At 40.3% G+C, this 25541-nt stretch overlaps 1 protein-coding gene and 1 pseudogene across 1 annotated transcript in view; one reads left to right on the top strand and one right to left on the bottom strand.

Annotated features, from left to right (window-relative positions):
• Positions 1-18824, top strand: part of LOC114664462 (leucine-rich repeat-containing G-protein coupled receptor 5-like) — a 236611-nt gene extending 217787 nt beyond the window's left edge. The window contains exons 12-18 of the mRNA XM_028818566.2: positions 2982-3047; positions 3166-3234; positions 5190-5261; positions 5356-5481; positions 9221-9366; positions 10221-10304; positions 11655-18824. Coding sequence (XP_028674399.2) covers positions 2982-3047; positions 3166-3234; positions 5190-5261; positions 5356-5481; positions 9221-9366; positions 10221-10304; positions 11655-12742 — 1651 coding nt within the window. The 3' untranslated portion in view covers positions 12743-18824. The remainder of the gene's footprint in view (positions 1-2981; positions 3048-3165; positions 3235-5189; positions 5262-5355; positions 5482-9220; positions 9367-10220; positions 10305-11654) is intronic.
• A 5947-nt stretch (positions 18825-24771) lies between these two features.
• Positions 24772-25541, bottom strand: part of LOC127529124 (uncharacterized) — a 66796-nt pseudogene continuing 66026 nt past the window's right edge.

Here is a 25541-nt window from a genome sequence, read left to right as displayed (position 1 = left end):
TCAGCATGACGAGTAAGCAAAGGAAACTGGAAAAAGTGGCTGGGGTCCCTGATATTTCTTAGGACCAAGGAATGTCATTAGGCTCAGGGAGAGGGGGTGACGGAGGCGCTTGTGTGGGCAGTTGCGTCTGAAATGTCCAAGTTCACCGCAGCAGCGGCAGGCATATGACGCTGGCGTCTGCTCCTCTGCTCCGAAGGGTTAGGCATCTGAGCAAAAGGATTATTAGGGTTTGATAAATGGAACCCGCGTCCTCTTCCGTGCCCTCGCCCTCGACCTCCAAAGAATTTTCCACGTCCTCTCCCCCTAGCCAGGTCAGTTCTTCCAGTATAGTAATTTATTTGTGCAGCCAAAAGTTTGGTCTGTGTGTCTGACTCTTTTAATTTAGTCTGACTGTCAGCATGCTCTGCATGACGCTTGTCTTCCTCGAACGTTGCGGTCTTCCAGCTTTTTTCAGGACGTGCAGACTTTGCTTTGAATGTCACTTCTCAGTCCCGAGATGAAAGGAGGCACTGCAGCACGAGTTCTATCGATTGTATTGTCTAGCCCAGAGTGATTAGCCATCAGATCTTGCAATCGGTGAGCCGGCTGAAATTAGTGACCAGTTTGTGCCCTTTTTTATATTTTTCTGCCAGGGCTCCTTTCAAAGGCTCTCACTGGGCAAGGAAAGGACCTTCATTCCAACGCCAAGGGACACCGTTATGATCACCGTGATTTACAGTTGCCCATGCGGTGCTCAGCTGTCGACGGAGCACCTGTGTCCACTCTGCAGCATTTGTTTCATACATGTTATCCAGCTGCTGTAACAGCTCCACAAATTGCAGTCCACCGACTGCTCGTGCGCTGGGAGACAGATGACTCTTTTAATTTCTGCCATTGCAACCCAGTAGCACCTTGTGAATGATCTGAATTATCTTCCTCAGGGTCAATATGTGAGGATGGGTCATAATGATATTGTTCATCGTAAAAACCTGCTCCAGACGGTTCGTCTGTTAACAGGGGTGTTGTTGGAGAAGAGGGTGCAGGAGGTGGAAGCGGGGGAGTTTTGGTAAGGAGGGGGTGGACAGATTATGGGGTATAGGGGGTCTTTCTTTTCGGTCTGCTTTCTTTTACTTTCAGGCTTGGGCGCTGTCTCTATCTTCATTTTCTGCAACGCTAGCAATAATTCTTCCTTGTCTTTTTTGTGTTTTGACTTCAGCAGCCAGCAGGTTGTTACGCCTCTGCTTATTCCACTTCTTACATGCCTTTTTAAATCCAACCCAGTCTGCTTCTCTATTAACTGTTTAGGGGACCCGCCTTTCAATCCCGACGGTGTACTAGGAGCCTGGTGATTCTCTGAAAATAACCCTTCTAACATTAGGTTTTGAGGACCCTGGGGGACCTGTTTGACTGGCGTGCCATTACAATTTCCCATAGTAAGCGGCAGGCCTTCAATAGAGAGCAACCCAATCCCCGATTATTTCTCGTTCCACTTGTCGTCCCCGGAATCAACCAGTTGACAAGTGGAAATCAACCTCCCCTCTTCAAATTTCACACGTACTCTAACTGCCCCTTTCACCCCTATTCCTCTTAATATAGGAACGTGCCACTCGGTCCTTTCTACTCGAATTCTTAAGGGATGACTTACTAGCATTCACACTGTGCCGTCGCTCTCTATGAATCCCTAGAACCCTTCTAGGTCGATACGGTATAATTCTCTATTCTTTTAGCATGCTTTTTATTTTTTATTCTCTTTTATTATTCCCCCGTATACTTCTATTTCTTCCAGCACACCAGTCAAACCAACGGGAATCCCCCGAATCTACTCACCGCGACTCCTTCTGCCTGCCTGGAAAAATCCCGTCCAGTTGCTTTTCGTTTCGGTCAGGAGGAGGTCAGCGACTCCCCACGCAGGAAAGCGCCCAAGGTTGGCCAGTCCTAACTTTTACCGGAGCTGGTCCTCGATCCCGGAAATCGGTCCACTTGGACGAACCCGCCCAGGGAGTCGTCTGCCCGTCACCTGCCCCACGTTGGGCGCCAAAACTGTGGACGAAAAAATGCACACTGAAAAGCAGACAGATAATATTTTCTCAATTCTTGTTTATTTATTTATTTGGAGTCGCAGTAAGTAGAGATTCAAAAGAGTATAACCTATAGCCGCAAAGCTCAATTGAACCCTGATGAAAAGCCAGGAGGGGTTTTTTATACTTCAGCATCTCATGTTTAATAAGACAGAAAGAACATCCTTATCAAACCAGTAAAGTTAAACAATATGTCTGTTGAGCTAAGCATTATCTGTGTTTTGGAAGCTAAGCACAGGAGAGACGCCTTTGCATAAACTACATGTGCAGTTCTGCAGCCTTGTGACCTTGTCCCTGAAACATTCACTCTGAGCAAAGGAAAACAAGAAACAGCTTACATTTTATTCATAGTGGACACTATTTCTCCTGAACCCTGGAATAACATATTTTTTGGTTAATTCATAAGCCAAAGCGTCTCTCACTGGCAAGTTACAAAATAGTTTTACAAACACAAAGAAACACATAGTGCTGAGGAGAACATTCTTCTTCTACACATGGCTTCTTCTAAACTCTGAACTTGCAATGCCTCAGAGGTTTTTTACACTTTTCTCTTAGTACCTACTGTACACTAACTGCCAGCAAGTTGCTTCTTTCTTTCTTTCTTTCTTTCTTTCTTTCTTTCTTTCTTTCTTTCTTTCTTTCTTCTACAGGTTATTATCACAAAATGGTAGATGTTACAAATACACAACAACAAAGTGAAAGAATGGCAAAATGAAGATTATTTAGTGCAGTCCTTTAACCATGTTAATTTATTTCCTTGCATTTATACTCTTCATTACAGCTGGGTTAACTGATGGAGAAGTTACTGATGTTACTGTCCTTCTCGATTCCCAGTGGTCCTGATTAAGTCTGATTCAGACATGACAATGCCCCAACATGCCTTCTTGAATTGCTCTCACTTGTCTTCTCTCTGCTCACTTTCAGGGATCTTTCCTACAACCTAATACAGGAATTGCCCAGCTTTAATGGCTGTGACAAGCTGCAGAAAATGTAAGTTCGGCATTGCACTTAAAAGTGAAATTTCCTTCCTCACAGTAAAAAAAAAAAAAAAAATGAGGCTTGCACTGTGCGCTTTTGTAAGAGATTATTTTATTTTTTCTTTCCCTAGAGACTTGCATCATAACCAAATTGAAGAAATCCAAGCCGGGGCATTTCACTTAATGTCACTTCGATCGCTGTGAGTATCCTGGTGTGTCTGCTTCACGTGCAAGGGTGCCACATTCAGATAGCAATGGGTGTATCAGAGATGGTCAGATCCAACAGCATCATTATGTAATGGACTACGATAGCTCAGAAAACAAATTTAAAATGAATTTACAAATTTACAAATCCATTCAGTAAGCCAATGTCCGTCATTAAGGTCTAGAATGCTGGGACCTGCCCCAGTCTTGTCTTTCACTTAACTGGAACTGCTCCTGAACTTTCCAATGATGCATGCGGAATAAGAAAAAGCTAAGCAAATTCTCTATATATTTGGCTGACGCATTTATCCAGGGTGACTTACATTATTTATGATACAATTGATTACAATTCTTTTGGTTTTCCAGTTGGAGCACAGACAGGTCATGTGACTTGTTAAGGTTTACCAAGTGTCAGTAGTGGGATTTGAACCTGTATCCTCAGGGTTTGAAGTCCAACACCTTAACCACTACACCACACTGCCTGCCCAGCTAGGAATACAATACAATACAATACAATACAATACAATACAATACAATACAATACAATACAATACAATACAATACAATACAATACAATACAATACAATACAATACAATTTTGTATAGCCCATAATCACACAAGGTATGCCGCAATGGGCTTTAACGGGCCCTGTTTTTTGAAAAGCCCCCCAGCTTTACTCTCTAAGACAAGAAAAAACTCCCAAAAATAACACTTGTAGGGAAAAAAAAAATGGAAGAAATCTCAGAAAAGGCAATTCAGAGAGACACCCCTTTCCAGGTAGGCTGGGCGTGCAGTGGGTGTCAAAAAATGGGGTAAATAGAATACAATACACAGAACAGAACACAAGTAATCCTCAATATAATACAACAGTACAGTAATAATAGTACAAGTACAGAGCAAAATGCAAGAGTAGATTTTGTCACATGATACGATTCAGATTTGTTCAGAGTCATGGAGGCCTCGCCCATTAAGCTGCCTCTTCCTATTGGCCATTCCACAGCTGAGTAACTGCTGGGCCAGCCAATCTGATGAAAGGACCCCTCTACCTGACGATTCCAGTACTCCTCCATCAGAGATGAATTTTCCTGCTAGATATCTAGATACTTGTTATGAAAGTCACCAGACTAAAAAAGAGTCTGCTTCCACCCTGAGCTTTATAATTTCAAAATTAGGAGTAAAAATGGTGGTGATTTTAGTTACGGGATTTATATGCAGTTAGATACAGAAATTGATGAGTAACACCTGAGGTTAGTTAAACCATGAAGCTGGTCAACTCAGTGCTCTTCAGTGGTATATAACCTGAAAATGGATAGAGCTACAGAACATCAACTAGACTTAGTTGGTAAAGTATCAACAATCAGTTATGAGTAGCCATGTTAATCAGCTATTACTGAGCATGACATTATGATACATGATACAAATCCTTTTAAAAAATGGCTTTGAACTAATAAGCAACAGTTTATGTCACATACTGCTCAGATAGCAGTTGTAACCACATATGTAGCTTCTCACCCCACTGTTAGCGAAATCCCAAAGATATTCTACATAAAAGCTACTGGTGCATTTCTACTAAAAGACACACCTCTGCTCCATCCATCCATCCAGCCATCCATCTATCCACACACTTACCTGAATCCACTTATTTAATTACTGGTACACAGAAAGAAAGATCAAAGATCAGGAAGGGCAGAACGTCACCTGACACTCCAAACCAACACACAAATATCAGCCACTTAACTTAAAATACAAGTCTCTGGGATGGGAGAGGAAGCCCATATGGACACAGGGAGAACATGCAAACTGTGCACTGAGAGTGAACTGCATGTTCAATATATTGTTTGCCTTTTAAATTATTATTTGAATGATTGAATAGTACAGCCTTGCTATAATTTTGAAGTATCTCCTTATTTTTCTTCCATTAAGTGTCTGATTTTCGTTTTTTTTTAATAGTGACCTGGCCTGGAATAAGCTGAGTGCCATTGAACCCAATGCTTTCTCCCATCTGCCTTCCTTAATTAAACTGTATGTACTTGTCATTGTTTACTTGTGTATTTATGCTTTCTTTTTTTTCTGTGTTCTGAGACACCTGATGCCAATCTAATCTCCCTTCTTTCAGTGACCTCTCAGCTAACCTCCTGTCCACTTTCCCTGTGGCTGGACTGCATGGGTTAACCCACTTGAAATTAGCCGGAAACGAGGGTCTGCAGGAGCTGCTGTCAAAAGAAAACTTCCCAAAGCTGAGGTAAAAGCAAAACAGATAAATAAGAGAAGCTCTTCAGTAAAACATTGTACAACACATCTCTGCTGCTCTCATGATGCAAGTCGCCTTGTTCTTACTAATTTTGTTGTGTCAATTTATTTGTGTTAGTATCATTTTTTGATTAAGTTTTACATGCATGTCCATCGCATTTTTTTTTCTTATTTTCCAGATGGTTCATCATCTTACAAATTCTTACAATAATTTAATTTCTTTTTTTTTAAGGACATAATTTGTAATAGTCTGCATTAAAAATCAATAGTTTACCAACCCAATGGTCAGTGAGGAGTGGAGAGGGTAGAAATGATGATGTAACGTGCTCAAGTTTAGGTGACAAGGCCTCAAACAATCTGCTACTTGTCAAATGTGCTGCTAAAGTGCAGGGTGTGTGAAACAAAGTCATTTGGCTCTCGTGAAAAGCTTTATTGATGTATTACATGTAGGAAGTAAAAATTTTAGGAGGTTTGAAACTTAAAGGTACCCCTTATGAGAAGGATCTGGCAGTCATAGCTAACTCATCACCATCTACATCCAGACAGTGTGCAGAAGCGATCAGGAAAGCTAACAGAATATTAGGTTTACATACCTATAGTACCCATGATGTGTGGAGTACAAGTCAAAGGACGATATCCTTAAATTATTAAGCACACTGGTGAGCTCTCATCCGGAGTGCTGGGTGCAGTTTTGGTCTCCATATTACAGAACAGACATAGCAGCGCTACAGCAAGTTCAGACAGGAATGACTGAGAGTTATGAGACGTGAGAAATGATTGAAGAACCTGAATATTTTCAGTTTAAGCAAATGGAGATAAAAATGGGACATGACTGAAGTGCTTAAAATCAGAAAGGTAATTGGTGCCGTGGATCCCAGATGTTACTTTCAAATCAATTCTGCAACAAGAACACTGTGGTTGGAAACCTAATAAATGATTTCATATAAATAATAGAAAGTTTTTTCTTCATGCAAAGAATCATAGACACATGGAATAAGTTAGCAAGTTGTGTTGTGGAGAGCAAGACGTTAGGAGCCTTCAGATCTTGACTTAATTAGGAAACAATCCCTGCCAATAACAGGTCTTATTTAAAATCAGGACTTTAACTCTGCAGTGGAAGGTCATTCTTAAATTGTAGATATTTTTCCCTTTCTAATTATATCATCCAAATGATTTGAAACCTAAAACGGACAAGTTTCAGTTCTTCACTTTTTCTTCAGTTTCCTTTTGAGTACTTTATTAAACCAAATAGTGCATGGTGAGTCCACACAGGTGGAAATGGAAACAAGCTGCATGGAGAACTGCTGGTTCCTTTGTCGTTTGCATCTTATTGCTATTAAGGATCCATTAAAAACAGTGAATACGACTGTTTAAGGCTAAAATAAGCAATTAAGGCTTCAGAATCTTAACACGTGAAACAACTAAAATGAAGCAGAAAAATGTCACTTGAGCAATATGAATGATTTCTCATGAAGCATTTCGGTCGGAACAAAAACATGAAACCACTGTGGCCCTCCAGGACCAACATTGTGCAGCCCTGATTCAAAGGCTCTGAGTCTTAAGTTGCAAAATTAAATTAAGTTAATTAGCAGTAAAAGCTGGTCACTAATTAATAAAGTGGTTAGACTGAAAACCTGTAGCCCTCCAGGATCAGTGCTGGGCACAGACAGGCTTAATGGCCCAAATGGCCTGTTCTCGTCATCATTTTATCATCAGCCCATTGACTTTGAAAATGTCTCAGTCTAGTTCAGGGTGTGAGTGTTTAAAAATCTGATCATTATATGTTTGTTTGCTGGTTTCTTGTCAAGAAACACAGTGATATCGTGCTTAACCCTACTACCTCATGGGTTCAACATCCCAACTTCAAATTCTAAACTCAGTTGCAATTTGTGTGGAGCTTACATGTTCTCTCCACATAATGCTCACTCCTGTCCGGGCACTCTAGTTTTTCTCCCATACGCCCAAAGACATACATGTCAGGTTAATTGATGACACTAATTTAGTCAGTGAGGGTGGGTGCGTAAATGACTTTTGCAATGTTGTGGTGCATTTTCCTTGGTTGTTTCTTGCTTCGAGCCTGTTATTGACAAATATAGGAATGTTGGTATTGTCTCATTACTTCTTTGTTATTCTTTTTTATTTAGTGTGTTTTTCTATTTTCACATTTCATTTCTTTCTTTACCTGACTATTTTTAAAAGAGAGGTTTTGCCCAAAGGCTTAAAATACATATGTAGAATGCTGCAAAATGTACATATAAGTAGTTTATATATACAGTATACAGTATATATTTATGCATTATACTGGTATTGTGTGTGCGTGTATATATACTAGCTGTGTAAGCCCATGCTGTAAAAAGCCCGGGGTCCTAGAAACTATTGAAATCGTCAGAAAAAAACTGAACTGTAGAGATATCAGGTAATTGAAAGGAACTACTCTTGGCGTCTCTCTCCTAGGAGGAATTGTTTTGCCGACGTCCTTACATCGCTTGTGCATTAGCTTCAGGAGGAAAAGTAAAAGGGATACCGTTTTTCCGATGTTAGCGACTAAGTAATTTTGTCTTTCTTCTGAGGTTTCATTTTGCAGACGTGCTCACCCCGCCTGTGTTATTAGCAGCTAAGTGAGTTTCTATTTCCTCGGAGGTGGAGCCCTTACCCAGACTCCATTTCTCACTTCTGGGCTGGACAGACACACATACACACTTCCACGCATAGACATTTATATATAAGATATCTCTATATAAATAAAGTCCAACATCTGTCTGTATGTATGTCTGTCTGCTTTTCACGAGAGAAGTACTTAATGGATTTAAATAGCGTGTTTTTCTATAATTTGCTTGAACATTCCAGTTGATTTTGTGACTTCTGTCATTGCACTAAGAATCACAGTTCACTTGCAGGAGCGATATATTCATGCTAATCTGAGACAGAGGCTGCAGGCCGAGGGGAGGGGGGAGCGTGACGTCAGGAGTGGGGAGCCGGGCAGCGCCCTCCACACTGTCCTGTCCTGTTTCACTAATACACAGGCGAAGCCACAGGGGACGGCTAGTATGTATGTGTGTGTGTATATATATATATATATATATATATATATATATATATATATATATATATATATATATGTATATGTATATATATATATGTATATGTATTTATGTGTATATATATATATATATATATATATGTATATATGTATATATATATATGTATATGTATATGTGTATATGTATATGTATATATATATGTGTATATGTATATATATATATATATATATATATATATATATATATATATATATATATATACAAACAAGCAGAGTCCCATGGAACAGTCTTTATTGAGTTCAAGACCCCTGAATACCCTGAAATACAAAAGTAAGCCGTAAAAGTCAGATCCGAAAAAAAAAGTTTGGAGTTCTAAAAACAGAAAAAACAATGTAATTTTCAGAGTTGTAGGAAAAGGCCTTTTTACAGGGAACAAGTATTTGGTTAGCAACTTTTAGCTTTTCTACAACAATGGAACAACAATGGAAGTGAATGAAGCCTTTAGCATTGATGCTGACAATTCCTGCAAGTGTCCCAACCATTGTTGATTACTTGCTGACCCACCAATTCTAAAGAAGTAGTGTTGGAACAAAATGTTTCAATACATCTTTTGAAGTCTTCAGGCATTAATGACAGTTCTCTTCTCCTTCATAACGTTTGGATCATTTTGTTGCCTTGTTTGTTTTACAGGGTCATGGAAATGCCATATGCTTTCCAGTGCTGTGCTTTTGTGTCATGTGAAATACCTAATAAGCTCTCCAACCCATGGGACAGAGATGAGAATAGCAGCAGTGAGGATTTCAATAAAAAAGAAACAAATCTTCTTCCTGGCCCAGGTAAGATATGTTTTGATTCTGTAAGGAAACAACTTGGTCCATGCATGGCTGACAAATTTGTACCAGTATCTCACCTAGCTGATTTTTAGATGTAGTGTAGATCAATACTTTTTCTATCCATCCATCCATCCATCCATCCTCTGAACTTGCAATTAACACTTGGCTTTAAAGAAACACATTTAAGGGTTAACTCGGCCAGTCCTAAAAATACTGGGTGCAAGGTGGGAATCAACACTGGACAGAGCACAAGTCTATGGCATTGTATGCTCGTTATAAATTACATAACATTCCCTTCAACCCTGCTTACTCTCAGGGCCACAGGGATCATGCACAGATACAAACATCCAAGGGATGTGGAGATAAAACTGGTGTACTCTGAGATAAGCTGTACAGACATTGAGGGACAGTGCAAACTCCATTTGGACCAGATGTTGCCAGAACACAAATCCTGTGCCCTGTAAATGTTAGGCAGCAGCACGAGGCACTGCAGCGCCCTCTGCTGTTGGACTTCAGTCCGACTCAGTCGGCTCCTCCCTTTAATAATGGCGATTCCAATAGAAAGCTGAGTTCTTACGTATTTTGTCACTAATTTATTTGCTTATTTTGCTTGTTTTTGATTTACTCAGTTGCTTGCTTGGTATTTGTTCATAACAAGTAGGAATATAAAATTTGGTTTCTGTGCTTAATGAGTAATTACCTGCTCATTACAATTCTTTACTCTTCAGTTTATGACCCTAAGGAGACATACTAGAAGTACTGAGACCATAAATCACATAAAGTGCAGAACTAGATGCAAACTTCATGAGGTGGAACCGACACCAACAATTTTTTCATTTCTTATTTTTCCTTTTAAGATTATCCTGAGCTTGATGACTTCCTCTTGGACTTTGAAGAGGACTTAAAGGTGCACCACTCCGTCCAGTGTTCACCCGCACCAGGTACACACGGCAAAGAAATAAAGAAATGATCGTTTTGAGAGTGGACCACACACCAGTGGCATGGCCTTGGCTACTGCTTTTTTCAACAATGCAGACTATGCCACTTTTTAGTTCTGTAATTTTGGTTTCAATCATATATTTTTAATTCAGGACAGAGTAGAATGGCTGAATTTTATTAAAGTGTTAGAAGTTAAGTAAAAATGAAAAGGACAAAAAAGAAACAGACAGAGTGAAGTAACTACAGTGGAACCTCGGGTCACAACTGTAATTCGTTCCAAAACTCTGGACGTGACCCGATTTGGTCATGACCCGAACATAATTTCCCCATAAGATTGTATGTAAATACAATTAATCCATTCCAGCCCATACAAACTGTATGTAAATATTTTTTTAAGATTTCTAAGCACAAAAATAGTTAATTATACCATAGAATGCACAGTGTAATAGTAAACTAAATGTAAAAACATTGAATAACACTGAGAAAACCTTGAACAACAGAGAAAACTAACATTGCAAGAGTTCACGCTACACCTTTACGAACCACTCGCTGTAAACAAGCACAGGGTAAAAAAATGAAAGTTTGAAAAATCCTTAATTTATACAAAAACTAACTATAAACAACCAAGAAAACTAGCCTTGCGTGAGTCGAGTTCTGGAGTGAAGGAAGTGAGGAGGAAGCTGGGTGGAGAGGAGGTTACAGTTTTGAGGGAGAATCCGGCTCCGCGAAGGAAGATTTCAATTTAGAAATCGATTTCTAGTAGATTCCAACTTCTTGTACTCAGCAGCAAGATCGGTAACATGAATGCCATGCTCATACTTTTCAATGATTTCTTTATTTAATTGGATTTCAATTTTATTTGAACCTTTCTTCTCACCAACACTACCACTCTTCACTTGCTTAGAGGCAATGGTTAATTGCAAAATTAATGCAAAAGCACATGAAATAGAGCACAAAGAGTTCATAGCAAATGCATGCAAATCTGACCGAGAACGATATACAGGGAGAGGCTAAACACGTGTGGAAATCATCGGCGCGTACGAACCGGAAGGGAAACTGTCCGCAAGTGTTTTTGTTCGCCACCAGAGCGTGTGGTCATGAACAGATGCAAAAGTTTGCCAAACTTTTTGATCGTAACCCGATCTGTACGTGTTCGGAAACGTTTGTGACCAGAAGTTCTACTGTATCTGTATTCTTGTAAACAGTTCAAAAACAATCCATCTTTGGGTTGTGAATCTCACCTGGTTTGAGCTTAACCTACCTGTGGAGAATTTTCCGGAAGTGAGTCTGTCTTTGGCATAAGTGTTCATCTGAAAAGTATTAAAAGAACGTCCTTTTTGTTTTACTTCCAGGTCCATTCCGGCCTTGTGATCATCTCTTTGGAAGCTGGCTAATTCGCACAGGTGTATGGACAATTGTGGTACTCTCTCTCTTGTGCAACAGTCTGGTGGCCATAACCATCTTCACATCCCCCACCTACATTTCACCTTCGAAGTTCCTCTTAGGACTTCTCGCTATTGTGAATGGCCTAATGGGACTTTCCAGTGGTATCCTGGCAGTGGTAGATGCCTTAACATTTGGAAGCTTTGCCAAGTATGGAGCTTGGTGGGAAAGTGGAATTGGTTGTAAGATCACCGGGTTCTTGTCAGTCTTTTCTTCTGAAGCATGCATTTTCCTATTGACAACATCTGCGCTCGAAAGGGGACTCTCCATTAAGTGTTCCAAAAGTTCAGAGACCAAATACTCCAAGACCAACGTCAAACTTGTGTCAGCGTTCTGCTTCTTCCTGGCTTTGGCCATCACGATCCTACCATTGCTTCACGTGGGAGAGTATGGCATCTCTGCACTCTGCTTGCCTTTGCCTTTCGGGGAGCCATCCAGCCTTGGCTTCTTGGTGGCTCTAGTTTTGCTGAACTCCCTGTGTTATTTTGTAATGACCGTCACATACACAAGATTGTACTGTAACCTGGAGAAGGGAGAATTGGACAACTTCTGGGACTGTTCCATGATCAAGCATGTCGCCTGGCTACTCTTCGCAAATTGCATCTTGTATTTCCCAGTGGCTTTTCTATCATTCTCCTCCTTGCTCAGTCTTTCTTTTATCAGTCCAGAAGTAATCAAGTCAATCCTTCTGGTTATTGTTCCTCTGCCTGCCTGCTTAAACCCAACACTTTATATACTTTTCAACCCACACTTTAAGGAAGATCTTGGGCTTCTGCTAAAGCAGGCGGGTCTGTCAAGGAAATGTAAGCAAGCCAGCATGACCTCTCTAAACTCTGAAGATGCGGAAAAGCAGTCATGTGACTCCACACAAGCCCTGGTGACCTTTGTGAATGCTGACAAGTTGAGCAACACCTCTGGAAGCAAGGCTGCCCTGTCCACCTACCAGATTATTGAGAGCTGTCACTCACAGGCGGTGGCTTTTATTCCCTGCCGTTAGGACCGAACAGGGGTGGGGGGGGCGGATTTCAAAATGATGACAGACATTTCAGATGAAATCCCTCCGCAACGCTGGCTCAAGTCAGAGGTGTGGCATCCCAGCCTATTGTAAATAGGATCTGCTCGACACCCTGTTTTGGAAACTTCTTCAAATTCTCCTCTCAGGATTAACTAACAGTTGAATCCAGTACCTACTTGTGCGTTGTTAGCTTGGTACAAAAAAGACTTTATAAAAATGGACTTTGTAACCTTTTCCATCTCTTCCTTGAGGGTGTTTGTGAAAATCATGTTAATGATTTGAGGGATCATTTACCCATAGGGCATTAACGCTGTTGTTCTCTAGCAGCTTGGATATCTCATTCAGTACTCTGTAGGCCCCGGGATCCCACAGCTTCCTGTGATATGAATCATAATTTGAACACTTTGACATATTTTGTGTTCAAGAAAGGCAGTATGAAAATTTTCAAATTGAAAGGACTGCAGATTTGGTATGTTGATGTTACACTCCCAGAGGCCGGTGCCATGAACCAAACACTCATTTTATCAGTGAAAAGGGTAACAGCAGTAATCTCGATGAGGTTTTTTATTTCCAAAGATTTAGAACTTTCCAGGCCTGTTCATCATTTATTCACAGCACAGATAATTTGTCAAAGGTGAAAGGAAAGAAGCGAACAATGGTTTCTATTTTTGAAAACTATAATAACAAAAGGGATTTATCTATTTCTAATTCCGGAAAGCATGGACTGCCTTTATTTAATCTTGAATATAGCGCACACAGCTCTGTATTGTTATGTTTGAACTGTACGGAATGCTGAGCCAAGTTGGACAGGATTTTATATGAGAACAGCAGAGATGAGCAAATGTTTCCTTTGAGGGTTTGGCAGGAGGAAAGTCAGAGCCATAGCTAAGGTCTGTTACACAGGGATTTGTTATATCTTTCAATCAAAACCAAACCGCAAGCCAGCACTGTAAGCAAAACAAAACTGAAACAAGACTCTGTTTGTTTAAGATCTTTTCTTTTAAATTGTTCGACTGCAAGTATCTTGTGATTCTTCTGTTCAAGTGATCTTAAATCAAGGTTGTCATGATGTCCCAGATCATATGACATATGATCAAGTGCCTAGCGACCACAAAGCATCATAGTGACGAGAAAATGGTGTCTCATGAACAAATAACCACAGAAATTGGCAAGGGCAGAAAGCCTGACGGGATTGTAACCAGAAGGATGGAAATGTCTAGCATCAAAACCCTCTTGAGAAGCAAAAGCACTAGTCCACTAGTGCACTAAATCTAAACTTTTAAACACACATGCTTTGTATTGCATCCGCAAACTCAGATAATGCATAAGTGCAATGGACTGACCTTTATAGGCCTTGACCTTTGACAAAATATCTAGCATGACCTCAATTGTTACTCCTTAGCAACATGCATACTAGACAAAAATAACATTTAATAACATTGTGGAAATGTTTAAGTGAATCCTGGCACACGTATACGCAGGCATGGCATGGGCACCCTTAGCCCCAATGAAGGCACTCGGAGTCTCAGGGCAGGCAGCAGAATCAGGCTTTATTGTACAATGCACATACAGACTCACTACAGTCATGGGCGTCTCTTACATTTATTACAATTCTTATCATACAAGCCATTTTTCATCCTCATCTGACTCCTTTCATTTCACTGCTCTAATCCTGCCTCGATATTTCTTAGCTGAGAGGTTGTCAAACATCTCTCTGTTCATCGTATCTATTTGACAAGGCCTATCCTTACTCCCTACTAGCTCAGCATTTGCCACCAATATTTATAGTTGGAAAGTTCACACTCCCTCTCTGACAGAGCAGGCCCATCCTTTCCAACTCTCTTGCACATCTGACCTTTGGCTTATGAAATACTGGTGGTCTCTAGCTCATACAGAATAATAAGAAAATATGTAGGCATAAGCCCTTTTAATCCTAACTCTTACATCTTACTACTTAGTGAAATGTAGTGTCTACTTTTCTCATGTGCTTATAATACTTTTCTAATACGTAGAGATTTTAAGAATACATTTTTCTATACACATTCCTAAAGTGTGTAAGAAATATCAACAAAAAGCAAGTTTCTCCATAATGTAAATGCACAGGTTCAATTTTGTAATAAAGTTGGCATTGAGGGACTATGAAAAGAAAGTAAAAATATTCTACCAAGAAGCACCATTTAATCCATTTGTGTGCTAATTATCAGTGGGTCCTATGGCTTGTTATGGAGTATTAGGTGTGAGGCAGGAACTAAGTGTAGGTGAAGTACCAGCTCACCCCAAGTCATGTGTGCTACATACACTATACAACCAAAGTTATGTGGACATCCCTCCAAATTTTTCAGTTCAAGTGTTTCAATCATATCTATAATATCAAGCACTCTCCATTGACAAACACTGGCAGTAGAATGGGTCATACTGAAGAGCTCAGTGACTTTAAATGTGGCACTGTCACAGGATGCCACCTTTACCACACGTCAGTATGTGAAATTTCCGCTAGTCAACAGTAAGTGCTGTTATTGTAAAGTGAAAGTATGGAGGAACAACAACAGCTAGGCCACAAAGAGGTGGAACACGTAATCTCATAGAGCAGATAAAAATCGCACATCCTGTATTGTGTCACTCACAGCAGAGTTCCAGACTTCCTCTGGAAGCACAAGAACTGCATCAGGAGCTTCATGGAATCACTTTCCATGGCTGAGCAGCTGCACACAAGCCTAAGATCACGCGGTGCAATGACAAGCTTTGGCTAGAATGGTGTAAAGCACACCATCATTGGAATCTGGAGTAGTGTTCTCTGGAGAGATGAATCACACTTTGCTATCTGGCAGTCTAATGGATGAATCTGGCCATCAGAACGGCGTAGTGCACACTGTAAGGTTTGGTGAAGGAGAGATAATGGTCTAGGGCTATCATTCAGGATTTTAGCTAGGCCCCTTAGTTCCAGTCAAGGGTACTACAGCAATCAAATACATTTGGGACTATTGATTGATTGCAGATTTGTGGACACAGTTTTGTTGAAGGTCATTTACTGTTCATTCATGACTGTGTCATGTGCACACAGCCAGGTCCAGAAAGACATGGAGGAACTCTGTTGGCCTGCACAGAATGATGACCTCAACCCTATTAAACACCAATTGTGGACTCAAATTCCCACAGACACACACTCCAAAATCTTGTGGAAAGAAGAGTGGAGGCTGTTATTGCTACAAAGCAGGGCCAACTCCATATTAATGACCATGGTTTTGGAATGGGGTGTCCAACAAGCTCGTTTAGGTGTGATGGTTAGGGATCCACAACATATTAGCCATATTGTGTATATGAACAATGCCTAATAATTGTACATATTCACAATGAATCATTGATGTTCATACAGTATATGGCAATAGAAAATTACATAGTCATTCTCTACATAGAAATCTGGAGACAACTCCAGCCTAAGAATTGTTGGCTTGTCTGTGACCAGTATTTGACGGTGCTATAAAATAAGATGTTTTTTCTGAAAGCGTTGCTTCTTGGTAAAAAATGGTTGAACCAAGACTGTTGCCCTCTAAATAAAATGGAAAGTTGGAGTTAAGAATGGGTGGCAAAGTGTAGATCACAAGATGTAAGTACAGATATGCTATATACTGTACCTAAAAGATATGTTGATCTTGATACCTAGAACGCTTATAGACTGTACTAATAAATATTGTGCCAGGAATCAAAATAAGCAGCAATGGAAACAACTCGATTTAAGGGGAGCCAAGCCTGTTTCAGTTGGTATTCTCCATTATGCCTGCAAGCATAGCCACCGATTCAAAGATGTTCACTTGCATCACTTCCAGCCTTAAAGTTACCAAAAGACGTTTGTGGCATGGAGGAGTCCGCGTTCTCATATTGTTCCTCTGTCGATATTAACCCTTAAGTATGTGTGGCATACTCTGGGTGGGAGTATGTGATATTGCTAACATGATGGAAAATGCTGAGACAGTTAGCCGAGAAAATATTAATAGTGACTTCTAAAGAGCCGACATCTTGTCATGTTTGAACATCTTTTTTTTTTTTTTAACAAATCTATGTTTTTAAAATAGGCGTCTGACATTCATTTCTGTTAATCATATTTATTTAGCTAGTACTTTTCTTCCTTGTGCAGACTTGGGAATTGCTTCAGTATTTCTGCAGTGTTCGGACTGGCAGATGAAGCATCTTGTAAGAACTTGGTGAGGAATGAAGCTGAAATCTCACACATTAGAATTGGAAAACTGCTTTATGGACTTATAGGGTCCTTTTTTTAGTTCAGAGGTCCGTGAATTTCTTCCTTGCATGTGTTAATCAACATGCAACACTCTTCAGCACTTCCATCATTAGAACAGAGCAATTGTGACCAGAAAAGGCCATTCGGCCTAACCAGGTTCTCCAGTCCTGTCTGCCTAATTTCTTCAATATCACATTAAGATTTAAATGTAATAATAATAATTAATACATTTTATTTATATATCTCTAAAGTCCTTCTCTCTACCACCTTACTTGCAGGGCCGTCTTAACACATGGGCATGCTGGGCAGTTGCCCGGGGGCCCCATGCTAATCTATGTATGTTGTGACATGCTGAGTGGCACCATTGCACTGCTTTGCCCGGGGGCCTATAATGCTGTTAAGATGGCCCTGTCTACTTGATAACTTATTCCGTGTATCAATGGTCCTCTATGTGAAGAAAAGCTTTACCCTTAACAAGTTTCCAGCAGTATCCCTGTGTTCTTGTTGCTTAGTGTACATAAAGACCTTACCTCGAAATGTCTCTCTTCTTACCTCAAATCTTCTGTCTTCCTTACCTGAAATAGCTTCCTTACCTCAGAGTTACAATTCTAAGTAGAGCTGTCATGTCAGAGCTTCATGTGTGATTCTCTAATCGTCCTTGGTGAGCACAGCCTGTTTCCTGTGTATATTTTAACTGTGACCTCTTCTTCTCATCTGAAGAGAGCATGGAAAGCCAATTAGAAATGATGACAAGCAACCAGATGTAGTTAACACACCTCCAGGCACTTTAACGAAAATACCAAACCCCAAAATTCTACAACATGACTGACTTGCTCGTGTTTACACAGTACGGTAGTTGTAAAGAGTGAATTGTTAACCTTACGCTTTAGAGTCTAATTCTTTACACCCCACAGTGCCTAGTTTGCGGTATCAGGATGGCTCAGGCCTAACCCAACAATATCAAGTGCTGAGAAGGAATCGCCCCCGGGCAGGATGCAAGTCCATTGTAAAAGATGATCTGTTGACTGACTGATTAACGATAAATACAAAAATTCTATTGGTATTTGTTCAAACGTTATTGCTGCGTAGAGTGACTTGTGATGATGCTGGCTTTTTGTTTTTTTACTTTTTTCAATCTTAAATTGTCAAATTAGCGTAAAGCACTTTGCGATCATTTCTATGAGACCACACTATCATGAAGTCCTGGTCTCATCTATGAGTAATGCTGGCAGCATTGCTTCTGCAGTCATCCCTTCACATTGCCGCCTGCTCTTTTAATGAACGTCATTTTCCTTTGTATTGCTGCCATTTTTTTAACATATTGTACATCTCCATGAAATGTTGCAGTCTCTTTCTATTCTTTATGTTGATTTTTAATCTCAAAATCCTCTGTTACGGTTCTATGAATCCCTTTGTGTCATCATTACTCACACATGTTTCGCGAATGGGTGAGCTTGGCATATCATGAGACCTCCAGTAAGTTTAATTCTTCAAAGCTGCCTTGTCTGATTTCAGATGTATTTTAAAATTCATTTCAAATGCTGTGTGGGTTCTCAATTTGAATGCAAAAATATTTTTGTATGAACTAGAGAGCTGTAAAAAAAATAGATGTATAAATATAGCTGTATTTATGAGAAGATATGTACAAAAAAAAGTCTGTATTGCTATTTTAAGTTGTCTCTAGTGGAAGTTAGCCAAGTTCTTGTCTCGGCCGCACTATCCCTTGTAAATATGACATGTAAATTCCTCGTCCTTGTAAATATATTGCTGATTGGCTTTTCTGTTGGAGTGTTAAATGTACTTCATTTGTAATAAACCGTTTTCCAAACATCTGCTGCCTGCATTGACATTTGTATGCCACTGAATTATTTGTCTCTTGAACAGGTCAGCGTTGACTTTTGCAGAAATCGTACATTCAACTACACAGTCACACCTGAGGACGTTTTTGAAATCCACTTTTATTCAAGACATTGTAGTGCCAATAACGTATATGAATGACATGAGAGATTAAACCCTTTCCACCGTTACCCAGTCATGGTGCCAGTCCATTTTAATTCAATTCAACTTATTCTTATAAATATGTATGTTGTATAAAGGAGACAAACAAGGGTTGTGAGGACCCTCACTGGGCAATCCAGATGTAGCCTCACTCTAAGACAGCCAATCCCCCCAGCTAATACTTACAGGCTTCGGCCTAAGCAGGCCCAAAATGGAGAACTGGCATTTAGCCCTTTCAGCCCTGATATCCTATTACTGGTTTATAAATATGTGGCCATTTTTGTAAAGCACAGGTCCGTTTGCAGCTGTTGGAACTGGGCATGCTACTATTATCGCAAACTGGACAGACTGGCATGCAGTCCGCGAACCACGGAAGTGAAAATGGATGCCACATAGTAAGTGGCTCCACTTTCAATTTTATTTCATCAAGAAGATTGAAGTATGTGGCAGCTATTGTATAGTAATAGTGATTTTTTTTGTTTGATTTTTTCATTTTTGAACTTCCTAGACACCCCAAAGGTAGAAAGGTAGAAAATCCAGGGCCGAAAAGGGTTAAAATTCAAAATGCAGTAAAAGTACAAAAATGTTTTGCAAGGGAAAGCAAAACCCTAAAACTCTAACTTGTAAGGACAGTCCAAATCTTTAAAAATAGAGAATTGATTAAAAAAAATGAAGAAAGAGCAAAAATAAGACAAAAGCGCAAAAAAAGGATTTGCCTAAAAGATAATCCAAGGTGAAAAAGTCCCAATTCACAATGCAGACAATGAAATCCAAAAACAAAATAATCCAATAGACCCTAAATCAAGAAAAACCACCACCTCTGGACGATGCTCAGTGATCCTCTGATAGAGGAGGACCCAGCAGCAGTGATGTCAGGGTGGGCCCGTCCCCTAAGGTACCAACCACAAAACACAAGAAATGACAAGTGCACAAGTAATAAAAAAACCTAACAGAGCTTAAGTGAACACAATAATTCAAAATGACAATAAAACACAAAATACACGAGTCAGGAAATGAAACACTATAACAGTCGGAACACAATGTAAAATCTTAAGCAATAAATCATAATTTGGATAAAAGGAAAGACAATGTGAGAGAAGATATCTTCTGTCCAAATAAAAGTGCTGATTGCCTAAAGAATGAACCTTCTCAGAATTTATGTGACTGAGAACTGAAAGCTTCCATATATGCATAATGACTGTTTGTATGCTCCAACATTGTTTTGTTTTAAATTTTTCTCATATTACAATTTTAACTATTTTGTAACACGCTGAGCTCTTAAGTGAAAGTACGCTGCAAAATAGATCCTGTACATATGCAGGACCTGTTTCTTTCTTGGATGGAGATTAAAATTGTTCTTGCAAGGAACTGATGGCAGTATCCCCAAAAGGTTTTGTTTGGGTGACAGAATTATAACGGATGGACAATGGGGAACTATACTGTATGTAATGGATTTAGAGTTTCCCAGACTCCGTTATGAATGGGCTCATGCCTCTTGTGCCCAAGCCCCTGAAAGGTTGTCTAGACCGGGCCTAGTGGTAGGGCTTGTAGGGTTGGAGGCACATCACAGAAGTCCCAGGAGTTTTACAGGGCTTTCTGGATCTGAACAGAGATCCTGGGGTTTGCTTTAGTAATAGTCCCAGAAGGCTGCATAAAATGCTCTTTCAAATCAGTGGGACACGGAGTTAGTAGTATAATGTTGGGAATAACTCATCAGGTGGAAGACAGAGAAGTTCGTGCGCTTACAAACAAGATGAGCAGATAGAAAGGAGTGCGCATTTTGTGGGTCTTGTTGTTTGCAAGAGTGGATAGTCAAGTCAAATTTATTATCATGAGTACTTAGGTGACATGCCAATAAAAATGTTATTGTACTAAGAACAGTTGAAAAAAATACAATGAATAACCAAAGAAATAAATATAAGTATATGTAATATAAACGTCATTATATGTGTGCCTATACACACTGTGGACTATGGCCGGCAGCTTATCCCGGCCAATACCCCCAAGCTGCCAGGTGGAGCCCTCCCTGCAACGTGGAGATGCCCCGGGTTCCAGCAGGGCATCATGGACCTTAGAGTTTCCCTTCACAGCTCTGCTGGATACCATGGGGACCGCCAGGGGACGCTCCAGGGAGGTCCAGGGACTTCTGTTTGCCTTATAATCCGGAAGTACTTCCCAGTCGAGGGGACAGAAGCAATGACGTACTTCCGGGTTGAAGAAAAGGAGTTTTCACCTGACCCGGAAGTGTTAAGAGTCACATGGACTGAGGGACAGAAACACTTCCGGGTCGAGAAGTATAAAGGGACTATGGGTAACCCCAGTAGCCCGAGCCGGAGTTGGAAAGGAGTGCCACAGAGCTGCTGGGAGGAGTAGAGAAGTTGGTATTGTGTATAATTATTGATTTATTACTGGAGTGTTGTGAAGTGGAGGTGCTTAGGGCACATTATTACAATAAAAAATACAAATATTGGACTTGTATCAGGTGTTTGACGTGTCGTCTGAGGGTTCAAGGAGCGCTAAGGAGCCCTTATTCCACAACACACATATACATACACACACACAGTTTCTTTTTACCTCCTCTTTGCTCGATCAGCTGCTGGCTTGCTGCTGCTGCCATGCGATCTGCATCTCTCCCTGCAATTCTAACATTTAAAAGCAAAAGACGTGACATAAAAACGTCACATAAAATCGTTGCACTTTTAGGCTTAGGATTTTAAATATAGAGAGTAGATTATATATATATATATATATATATATATATGTGTTTAAAATACTATTCTTAAGTGTCTGTATTCTCAGATTCCACTATAGCAGACAAACAATGACATACCTCAAAGGTCTGATTGAGTAAAGTTCACCAAGTGTCACTTGATGCTGAGAACAGAAAAAAATTTAAAGAGACTTAATAGCTGACAAACAAAGGGTTTTGACAATTATTTAAAAACAATCAGAAAAAGCTCATTATGAAAAGCCTTAGCCGCTTTAGTGAGTCCTGCTCAGACATACTGGGTTTCTCTTAAAGGGACAAACATACCCTTCTAGAGTTTGGGTGTCCCATAGCAAAATACATTGCCAGCAATGCTCACTTTATTTTATCACTGGAGTTTTTATAGGGTCTGCATTTTGAAAATAGGAATATACTTATTAAGTTTGGCTAGGTATAGGTTTACACGCCAACAAGTGGATTTGTGAATCAACTCTAAACTTAAATGGAAGCCAGTGAAGTGATTTAGTGACCGGAGTCACGTTGTTACCTTTCTTAGTTCTAATTATGATCCCTGCTGCCATTTTGTCAGTTAACTGTAGTAGGTCCATCCAGCCATTCATTTTCCAAATCTACTAATCCAGGAAAGGGTTACAAGACAGCTGATGCCTGTCCCAGCAAGCATCGGGCACAAAGCAGGAACAATAACTGGACAGGGTGCCAATCCAGCACAGAAGTGTAGGAAATGAATGTTTTAAATAACCTTTACCATTAAACATCACATCAGTCAACACTGCTTAAGAAAAATTAACAAATTAAATTTTCAAGATCCTGCAGTTTAAGAAACATCCTTAATTGCACAATATTTATAAGTAAAACAAACACCTGCAGTCTGAGTGGAGAACGTTTATGGGAAACAAGCAAGTTTTGTGAAGCAGAAACATAAAAAGGTGATAAAGGGATGAATAGGCCTCAAAATAAATGAAAACCTGACCAGGATGTCACTAGTCAGGCTCAGAAAGCCTCACCCCAAGCAGTCAGACCCCCACACTCAAGAGGAAGGCTTTCAGGCTTGCAGAGACATAAAAGGGAGCACTGGGATACTTTTGAATGCCCCAAAAATACAAAAATGACTTTTAAAGGAGAGGAAGTTATACAACTTCTGGCTTTGATGACAAGGTCAATGAAGAAATCTTTATTGATAGATTATTTATACAAGAAATAATCTAAGAAAATGACAAAAAAAGCAAATAGGGTTTGCTTAAATGGGTAATCCAATGCAAAATAGTCTAATCCATCCATCCATCCATCCAGTTTCCAACCCGCTGAATCCAAACACAGGGTCACGGGGGTCTGCTGGAGCCAATCCCAGCCAACACAGGGCACAAGGCAGGAACCAATCCTGGGCAGGGTGCCAACCCACCGCAGGACACACACAAACACACCCATACACCAAGCACACACTAGGGCCAATTTAGAATCGCCAGTCCACCTAACCTGCATGTCTTTGGACTGTGGGAGGAAACCGGAGCGCCCGGAGGAAACCCACGCAGACACGGGGAGAACATGCAAACTCCACGCAGGGAGGACCCGGGAAGCGAACCCAGGTCCCCAGGTCATAGTCTAATCCTTGATCCGAAAAATAATAAATACAATGTAAAACTCACAAATATAGGATGCACTCCTCAAAAGTCAACAATGCTTCCTCACAACCTCAATATATGTGGAGGGCAGTCCCCCTGTAGTGACATCATGATGGCCATGGCTCTTGGGCTTCAACCCACAAAACACAAGGAACAGATTTGAGCACCTTAAATACACAATACATACAGTAAATAAGATGCAAATACGTTTTGGATGAAGTCCCTATCTATTGGGTTTGTAGATATTTATCAAAATCACTTTACAGCTAAATAAATTACCCACGACAATCACATATTGCCCTTCAGGATCAGATCCTACATCTGATACTACAAATGAGACAGTTCTATGTATAAGAATTCCCACACCTCTAGTTTTCTTTGTAAAGCTGGAATTGAATATTTGGCCAGTCCAGTCTCTGTGCAGCCGTAACTGATCTTTGCTTAATAAGTGGATCTCCTGTAAAAATACTATTTTAGCATTTAGACCTGTTAAGTTAGAGAAAACCTATTTTCTCTTTAATTCGTGATTCAGACCTTTAACATTCCAGCTCACAAAGTTAACTGTCTAGTCTTGGAGACATTGCTTCTAAACGTTTCTTGTCATTTTGTAGTCTAACTTAAGATAAGACAGCTTAATTTCCAGTTTTCCCAGAAGTTATTACCATGAAGCTTAACGTTACGTTGGCATTTATAATTATAAGGGTTAAAAGGATAATTTAGAGATAGTTTGCTCTCTTTCTCTCCCCTCCAGTCCACCTCCCACCCCCACCCCGATTTTGCCTCCTCACGTGAGGCTGGACCCCACTTCACAAAGTCCCAGTCCTCTGACATACCTAGAGACAGAGCACGTCCAAAACAAAACAAGCCCCCCAGCAGTGGTGTATAAGGATTAAAATAGAGATATCTATTGACAATACAGTCCAAATGCTGTGAGCATAAAATATAATCTTAAACAGTCTTGAGAGAGTAAACCCAGGGAATGGTGTTAAAAAGTAGCCCTGGATAAGCATAGTAAGCCCTAATACAATAAACCAACGGTATGATGTTAAACAGCCTCCTAAAAAACAAATTACACATACAGTACATACATACATACATACATACACACATATAATTGTAATTAAAACATAAACAAAAAGTGTCAGAGAAGTAAATAGGATGTATTATGGTACATTGCAGGCGGATCAAACAGCCAGTAAGATCTTGCCATAACAGAATGCGACCCACAATCGTGTTTCAGTTTTTTTTAGCTCTTATTCTTCTTCCTCCATAGAGATAAAAATGTAGAGCTTGCTTTGAATGTCCACTTTCAGTTTGCCAGGATACAAGAGGCTGTATCTGATCTCGGCTTTCCGTTAGGGCTGCTTAATGTTGTATCATTTATTTCTTTCTTTATATCTTTCTTTAAATCATTCTTGAGCTCCTTTCTGTCTTAAGTGGTGGCAATGGCCATTGTGGCGATCATTACCTTCAGCTCGGACAGCTCGTTGCAGTCTTCCCCGTGCTCTGCGGATGAAGTGGCAAGCCCAGTTGAAGTCAATGTTTCTGGCTCGTGAGGAGTAGTTGACAACGTGGAAGGTAAGAGCATTTTCAGTTTCAATGAATCTTCTGGAATCAACGAGCTATCCTGGCCCGATTCGCTTGTACAATCGCTCCACATTTCACTGTCAACTGAAGATGATACAATAGCGTCAAGTCCCAGGAAATCTGTGCTTCGGCCTATCTGTTCCAAGTCAGTTTCTGAAAGGCTGTACCTTGAGCTTGGACTTGAAGTCTGTCTAGGCTTGGATGAAGCTTTAGCTGTCTTTTCCCTTTTTTTCTTCACCGTTTTTCTGCGGTCATGTTAACATATGCTTGCATATGCTGTAATTGAGCCTCCTCAGATTGCATTCAGGGTTCTCATGGAAGGACTTGATGATGACGGTCACCTGGACTTCTGGTCTTTAATCCATCAATGGAGGGACATCACGGTGCTTTGATAAGGTGGTGGTGGCGCAGATCGCCACCACAGAAAACGGGAAAAAGAACAGAAGAGAGAGTAGGACCAGCTATGTTATATGGGTTGGAGATGGTGGCACTGACCAGAAAGCAGGAGACAGAGCTGGAGGTGGCAGAGATAAAGATGCTAAGATTTACACTGGGTGTGACGAGGATGGACAGGATTAGAAATGAGGCCATTAGAGGGTCAGCTCAGGTTGGATG

The sequence above is a fragment of the Erpetoichthys calabaricus genome, chromosome 1 (genome assembly GCF_900747795.2).
Source record: "Erpetoichthys calabaricus chromosome 1, fErpCal1.3, whole genome shotgun sequence".
Taxonomy (NCBI): Eukaryota; Metazoa; Chordata; class Cladistia; order Polypteriformes; family Polypteridae; genus Erpetoichthys; species Erpetoichthys calabaricus.
Note: the sequence above shows the minus strand (reverse complement) of the source record. Positions and strands in the feature narration are given on the sequence as shown.